We start from the raw sequence: 8474 nt of genomic DNA, 5'->3' as shown, positions 1-8474 counted from the left end.
ACAATCTGAGCATAAGACAATACTCTAAAAGGGAACAGAAATGATTTTTTTAAAAATTAAAAATAATTTCACTTAATGGCCCCCATTTAGCAAAGCATTTCTTTACAGGGAAACACCTAAGCATAGGCGTAACTTTAGGCACCTGCTTAAGTGCTGTCCTGAATAAGTATGGACTTAGACATAAGGTTAAGAGCTTTCCTGAACTGTAGCCTGTGTTCGTTTTCCCAGTGTGATGGGTAATGGGGTAAGGGTCCATGAATACTAGATCTGCATCTGAACTGAACATTTGTGAGGGAATTAAATATACAGGGGGGACATTTTACCTTGTGTTATTTCTCTGGTGTGGTCTAGCCCAGGCAGCCATATAAACATGGGAAGTTGCAAGTTCTTTTGGGAGGTGACTGAGGTAATCTGTGCACCAGCTAATATTCAAGTTGACTAAAAAACTTCACCCCACAAAGTTTCTCCTTATCACCCCCTCCTGAGGACACTTAACTTGCAGGTTTAGAAATAGATTTTAAAAAGATGTGTTTTTAACAAGAATTTTCCTGGCGTGTTGTATTTGTTAGGAGAAGATTCATTAGAGTTCTTGTTTGTAGGTTTGCGGCCCACCAACTTCCAATCTTTACCACCACCACTCTTGTTCTGAGATGCACAGTGATTGATTTTCCTATTCAAATGTTACACCTCAAAGAAAGAATTCCAGGGTTTGCAAAACCGGATGGCTATGTTGCAGATTGCCAAAAACGCTTAAGAAAAAAAAAAAAGATGCAGTTACTTCAGATTTATCTTGGGACGAGGGTGCTAACATCAAACAATAGTCAATAGTTACTTTGCAGTTTACATTTCTCCTCCGCAATCAATTTATTTTTCAGTTAGTAAATAATACCCCAGCCAAAACCAGACTCAACCCCAGTGCTCTGAATGGAACTAAACTTACTACAGTTATTTAACAACGACACCTTGTTTGGTACCTCAACACAACGACGTCTGTGTGTCAGCATCAACATCGCAACTACACTTGGCTGTGGTGTGGTAACAAAGTCTGTTAGTTAACAGTTACACTTTGGGCTTAAAAGCACTGGGGATACCGAGAATCTGCACCTCCTCTTATGTCAGATTCTAACGATTACAAGGTAGGCCGAACTTCGAGTCTAATAAACCTCCTCAGCATCATTTTGAGGCTCGATTGCAAAAAGAGTTCGTAAGTATCATAAATCCCTTGCTACACAAAGCCCTCTTCTACACCTACCGAGTGTATCCTACCAGCAGTACGTCTCCCTCAGATGTCCAAGGCAGCTACCTCACATTGTACAGTCACTGGGGGTAATTCAAGATTGAACATTCAAACAAGAGGCCAAACAGAGCTACTATGTTTCTTTAAATTAAAATCCTCAGACCAATGGGGTCTAGAAGAGGAAGTGCTGAACAGCAGCACTTCTGACCACCGATAGGGTGTAGTCCTTGTCCACAACAACAGGGAAGGCCACATGGGCAGAAAAGGACTCAAAAGGTAACACCAAGGGATAATTAGGTAGCAGGCCACAGGTACATACAACTTCCATTTATGCCAGCTGGTGACAACAGCAGCGTTCATATAAAACACAGGAACTCAATTCCACTTTCCCCCCCAAGAAGCTGCCTCCAGGTTAAGTCATTCCTTGGGTGGGAAAATGCCCTCATCTTCCCTCACTACAAATGATGCATTACAAATGGCACAGATTGCCTTAGGTAACTAATTAACTTTTACAGGAACATAGGAAGACAATTATGTAAAAACCTGTGGGTACTAATTCCCTCACTTCCTAGATCTGCCTAAGTCTAGGCACTTGTGGGCATGTATTTCAACCGGATTAAGACAATAGAAACACTAGTGCTTTAGAAAACTACATTCAACTTTGCAAAGATTGAATATTGTACATTGCTTACGCGGAATTCAATCTTTGCTTCATTCTTTCCTACCTTGATGCTATATATTGAGCTGGACCATAAATGACAAAAAAAAAGAGCACTAATTAAATAATGTGGGAATAAACAGAAAATCTTTGAAATTATTACATCTGAAATGAAAGCAACAATGAAGTTTAATATTGTTTTCATGTGCTGAGGGCTGAGACTTACCTGGAAATGCTGCATCTTTTTTTTTTCCCTTTCCCTCCCGCTCCCCTTTTGGCACAGTTTGATAAATACATGTACTATAATGCACTTTCCATGCATAAACCTGAGTGTCATTTATGTTTGTACTACCGTTTTATTTACACTGACCTTCAGTGGTGGTGATTAGAGGTTACTGGACGTGAAATCTTTTTTTTTTTTTTTAAACCAGGGGGGAAAAAATGTTGAACCATCCTGTGGCATATGTCAGTAAAACTTAAGTGGAGCAATTGTCAAACAAAGCCAACTATCAAGTGTATGAGAAAAAAAGCTGGGTTCAAGGAAGTTGCATTTTCCATATATTTTTAGTCTCTTTTGTGTCACCACTGTAAAATCTTTCTTCTTCTCCTCCTCCTATGTGTTACTGGTGTTTAAAACCCTAGAGAGACAGTTTATGATGTCCATGCATCAAATACAGGTTCCTGGCTGTGCCGGGGGCTGTTGTTTCCGATTTCGTACTGCTCCTGATTTCTCTTTGTAGGCAATTGGCATTTGTTGTGAAACGTCCACCAAAGCGCTGGCCACTGCAAGACCTGAAGTAGTAAATCAAGGTGGTTACAGAAGTGAAAGTCTGTGGATTGCAGTTGTATAAAATCTTATCCAAAAAGTGATTTATTTATTTTTAAAGAAGCATTTTGATTTGCAGATTAAACTTGACAGGGTACTCGGAAGCAAGCTACTCAATAATGTACGTTTCCATCAAAGCAACTGCTTCCTGTCACCCGCCAAAGATAATCTTCTGAACATAAAAACCAGGATATTAATTTAAACCACTTTTATTTGAAGCTAGTAATCATGCCACAGAAGAACAGCAGTTTCCTCAACGCACTTGGGGATGGCAGGACCATTATGCTTCACAAGCACTCTGCAACCACACCTTCCTGGTCTGAAAAATAGTCACCCTCCCAAAATAACCACAGATGAGAGAAAACCAAAGCATTTACCTAGACATTCTTGAAGGTCTGGATCTGGTCTCTGTTTAATCCAAATCCCTAATTACCCTCCAATGAGCAAAATGAGAACTCAGAAGCAATTTACACCCTCTTCTAGTCCCTTCCTCCCCTCACCACACTTACTGACTTTGCTGGTTGCTAAAAATCTTGTCCTGACCATCCTCCAGCTGCAGGCAACAGAAGCTGTTCTAGAGGCTGGCTATATCTCAATTCCTCACAAAGGAACCATTAGCTGAGGGGCTGGGAAAAGCTTGTCGTTTTGGGGGACAGTGTGTGCGTGAGAGAGAACAATCACATCTAACCTGATTTCCCTCATATAAAGTGTTGGGACAGGAGTGGGAAGAACAGCATCCAACTGCCCCATGCTCCCATCAGAAGAGAGAAAGAAGCAGGGCATGGCCTTTGAAGGTCAGACAGGTGAACCTCTCGCTGTGGGGAGAGTTGGGGAGGCAAATAAGGCCCTTTTAAAAGTAACTACTGAAAACTTCCAGCCACTTGTGGCCCCTGTATTTTTCCCAGTGACTGGTGTTCAGATTAAATGTATCCCTACTTCTTCTAAAACACCCTGAGGTGAAAACAGACACCACAGCATATGGCTCTAAATTTTCACCAGTGATTACTTTGCACAAGCTCAGTGACAAGAAAAGGATCAAACCTCAGTTACAGTAAGTCTAGCATTTTCACTGTTAGCAGAAGTTGTCTGACAAACCCTGCATGTCCGTTGTTTAGGGCTTAATTATGCTGCCCTAAGTCGAACTGAGTAGTTCCTTACTCTGCTAGTGAGCCCACCCATTTCAAAGAGCTGACTGGAGGAGTAAGGTTCAACCCAACTGGAGTCAAACAAAAGAACCTAACCCATAGTAAATTAGATTACCTACTCTGTAAAATAAATTCCCACTGACTAGGGAATTTTATGTATTCCTGAATTGATCTGTAAGACTCAGAGACCACGGTGATGGGCACAGTATAAATACCTAGGCAGATTAGAAACATGTCAAAGCATAATGATATCATTCACCTGACTGCCCTGGCGGCGGGATACCACCCATTCCTCGAGGCAACCTCACAAATACTGAGAGGACTGCTGCTCTGTTTCCAAAACAGGGTTCCAGCGCTATTGGTTTCGGAACAGTCTGTAGCAAAAAAAAAAAGAAAGAACATTGTTTGTTTGTTCCCTCCCTGTTCCCTCACCCTTTGTCTTGTTAGACTGTACATTAAAGCTTCAGGGCATGAACTATGACTTTATCTATGGTTGACTAGTGCCCAGCACATTGTTGTCAAAACTGAAATCAATATTATGAACAATCATAACCCTAGTCGCCATAACAAAACACATTTACTTAATGAAGTCTAGTGGTTAAAAATCAAGTCTTGCACAAAGCTTCTCTGTATGAAGTATTACGCTATTTACTCTCCTTGCAGGGGGTTCCAAGGCATATTAAGAGAGAGAGAGAGAGAGAGAGAGAGAGAGAGTGTGTGTGTGTGTGTAAGTAAAATATAACTATGAGAGACAAGGATGACAGGTGAATAAATAAGTGCAAAGGGGAAGACTGCCAAAGACACAGAGTAATTCAGCACCCAACGCTCACCGGTGGGGAATGGGAACCGAGTGTCTGATCTTTCTGCCATTTAGAAATCCCCCCAATGTATTCTTATTAACATTGAACATTTCATTTGAAAAGATGAGCAGCTAATTTCAGTGGGTTTTGTTACTAAAAAGACAAAGTAATAAAAAAGTGACAGGCTTATCTGCCTTTTAGAAGTAACAGCATCGTGGGGATATAAAAATACATTATTATCTGACCCTGCAGATCAGGGCCTATTTGCTAACAATTATGCACATGCTTAATTTTACTATGGACCAACTCTGCAGTAAGTGAAGAATGTGCAAGTATTATATAAACCTTAGAGCTCAGGTGCCGAGGGCGAGCTCTTGCCTCTCTTGCTTCATATCAGCAAGCAAGCTGAGGTGGACTGTCTATCTGTTATGCTCTGTGGCTTCTAGTTTTCTGTTGATTATGAATACACAGCACCTAGTGGATTCTTTGATGCTAATTACATACTTATTGTTAAATACTATTAAATACTTACAGTTGCACACATACAAAATGGCAAATGACTGCCTAGGAAGGAGTACCGAAGAAAGGGATCTGGGGGTCATAGTGGATCACTATGTATCACTTCTGTTTTGGTCCCCCCACTACAGAAGGGATGTGGACAAATTGGTGAGAGTCCAGTGGAGGGCAACGAAAATAATTCGGGGGCTGGGGCACATGACTTACGAGGGGAGGCTAAGGGAACTGGGAGTATTTAGTCTGCAGAAGAGAAGAATATGGGGGGATTTGATAGCAGCCTTCAACTACCTGAAGGGGGTTCCAAAGAGGATGGATCTAGACTGTTCTCAGTGGTGGCAGATGACAGAACAAGGAGCAATGGTCTCAAGTTGCAGTGGGGGAGGTCTAGGCTGGATATTAGGAAACACTATTTCGCTAGGAGGGTGGTGAAGCACTGGAATGGGTTCCCTAGGAGGTGGTGGAATCTCCATCCTTAGAGGTTTTTAAGGCTCAGCTTGACAAAGCCTTGGCTGGGATGATTTAGTCAACAGTGTAACACTATTGAAAACAAAACAAAAAAACAAAAACAAACAAACAAAATAATTCTGGGATGTATTAGCAGGAGTATTGTAAGCAAGACACAAGAAGTCATTCTTCCACTCTGCTCCATGCTGATTAGGCCTCAAGTGGAGTATTGTGTCCAGTTCTGGGCGCCACATTTCAGGAAAGATGTGGACAAATTGGAGAAAGTCCAGATAAGAGCAACAAAAATTATTAACGGTCTAGAAAACATGATGTTTGAGGGAAGATTGAAAAAAAATTGGGTTTCTTTAGTCTGGAGAAGAGAAGACTGAAAGGAGACATAACTGTTTTCAAGTATATAAAAGGTTGTTATAAGGAGGAGGGAGAAAAATTGTTCTTCTTAACCTCTGAGGACAGGACAAGAAGCAATGGGCTTAAATTGCAGCAAGGGAGGTTTAGGTTGGACATTAGGAAAAACTTCCTAAGTGTCAGGGTGGTTAAGCACTGGAATAAATTGCCTAGGGAGGTTGTGGAATCTCCATCATTGGGGATTTTTAAGAGCAGGTTGGACAAACACCTGTTGGGGATGGTCTAGATAATACTTAGTCCTGCCTTGAGTGCAGGGGACTGGACTAGATGACCTCTCGAGGGCCCTTCTAGTCCTATGATTCTATTTCATTAGGCATAAAATTGCAATACTGTATTTAAAGGCTCAACAGAAACTCAATATAATCCAAGACTCTAGAAAGGGAACAGGAATCAAACAATGCAATTCAATTACTGGCGCCTAATAAAAAAGGATACAACAGCAAACAAAATTAAACTTTAAACTATTTTTATATTTCATATGAACCCTAATGATTACAATGATGATTTATTAGTCTTTTTGAAATGTACATAAATTCGTATTTTACAGCTTAAAACAATATAAAAGGCAGTCTGTAAAAATCTGCAGTCGTAAGCCAACCAATCTCCTCCATTCAAAAGAAAAAAAAAGGATCAAACTCAAAACAATTATTGTTCTACAAAGCAAGTGAGCATATACGTGTGGGGGGGCTATATTATCCGACTGGCAACTCAATTACTGCGGGTAATGGAGAGAGCAGAGGGAAAGCTTCTTGGAAACTAAAGCAATACACTACATCCAGCCTTCTAGCCTACTCAGTGGAGAGGAGATGCTGGGCATTTAAAAGTTTATTTATAATCTCTGAAAAAGAAAAAAATCCAGGCAAACGTTGTATTCCTTCCACTGTCCAAAAATGCTACTAAATGTGTGGGGTGTAATTTAGTGCTGCAGCATTAGCCCGGTGCTTAATCTTACTCCGAGTGTTAGCAACAATAAATAGCAAAGCCCCGGGAGAATACAATGGCATGGAACAAAGCAGTGGGGTGAATGAAATGTTGGAGCAACATACAGAATTCATTTGTTTTATGATCTAATTTTAATTTATTCTCTTTGCACTACTCTTGGATTATAAAATACCTTTTCTACTCCATTCCTCCCCTAAACAGAAATGCTAGATGCTACCCTTTTCAAATGGAAGCATTGTAGATAACCTGCAGTGTCATGCTAGTAATTCGGCAGATAGCCATCTTCCTTCTGCCAGTACTGAGCCAAAGCCTGTATAATAATGAGGATGTGCTGTGCTATTGGAGGTGATATCTTTTGGGTGAGATACAGAATACATTCTGATCCGCTGTAGTCACTCAAAATTCAGTGCGACTTTCACAATAGTGAAGTTAACCCTCTTGCTCTGGTTAATTTCTAAATTAAAGTACTTACATTCTGTCTCCCTAAATGTCTACTTCAGATTTATTTACTCATGGCATTCTTCTCTTTCTGCACTAAACTGATCAGAAAAGCTGTGTGCTGTTAAACAGCTGTCAATTTTTCACCACAGAGGTGGTTGCATTTCCGCAGTGAATTAAGAGATTTGTGAATATACAATTTGTAAAATGAGGTAGCCAAACTGATTGTTTTAGGATATATTTGGAAGAAAGGGGTACAATAAATGCACTATCATGTTGCTTTGGATAACTCCAGAATAAGTGCTATGTACTGCCTACCACTGTGCACTGTTTTTCTAAGTCAGGCCCATCATTAGTAACAACAAATACAGCATATAAAACAGAATCAAGTCTAGTGAATTTATTTTTGACAGCACCAACTCAGTCACCTGCGTTTTGAACTGTGACTTGCATGACACCTCATCTTCAGCTTGTGTTAGTGAGGGCCAAAAGCAAAAACCAGCGTGGGGGTACGACTCATGCATCAGGCTATGGTAACGTTCAGTTTGATGTAGGCAATGGCTCAGCCTGTAGAGAAGGACATACTATGCCCTCTCTTACATCTGGCAACTGATCACTGGAGTCTGGGGGATGTGTTCTACATATATGTAGACAAACTAGTGAATAAGTCTATCTTGATTGTGATCTCACCAACTGTCTGCAAAGGTGGAGCTGGCATCACCATGGGCCTAGACATTACTATGTTACATCTTGGCCTGTCTCACATAGTAAGGGAGTTGGATGCACTAGTCCTATATTCATATGGGCCACACCAAAGAAGCTTCTCTCACTGGGTAGTGCATGACAGGCTTCCAGCTGGGTCAAGAACTATTTATAACTATTTATAACCATTTATTTGTACAGCACAATAGGGCCCTGAGCGTGAGTGTGATTTCTGGGTGCTGCTGTACAAACAAACAATATGCAGCCAATGGGGAGAGCTTGCTCAGACTTCATCATGTTATTACATCTCTGCCACAGACAGTCCAAAAACAGTTCAGGC

The 8474-nt window shown here is 40.8% G+C and overlaps 1 protein-coding gene across 3 annotated transcripts in view; it reads right to left on the bottom strand.

Annotated features, from left to right (window-relative positions):
- Positions 1 to 1940: 1940 nt before the first annotated feature.
- The window catches only part of ATRN (attractin), a 231779-nt gene continuing 225245 nt past the window's right edge, over positions 1941 to 8474 (bottom strand). For all 3 annotated transcript variants that reach the window (XM_039540648.1, XM_039540650.1, XM_039540653.1), the window contains 2 exons: positions 4126 to 4240; positions 1941 to 2687 (listed from right to left, as the gene is read on the bottom strand). In XM_039540648.1, the coding sequence (XP_039396582.1) occupies positions 2563 to 2687; positions 4126 to 4240 (240 nt within the window). In that variant the 3' untranslated portion in view covers positions 1941 to 2562. The remainder of the gene's footprint in view (positions 2688 to 4125; positions 4241 to 8474) is intronic.

This window comes from Mauremys reevesii, linkage group 5 (genome assembly GCF_016161935.1).
Source record: "Mauremys reevesii isolate NIE-2019 linkage group 5, ASM1616193v1, whole genome shotgun sequence".
NCBI lineage: Eukaryota > Metazoa > Chordata > Testudines > Geoemydidae > Mauremys > Mauremys reevesii.
This window is presented reverse-complemented; position numbering and strand designations above follow the sequence as displayed.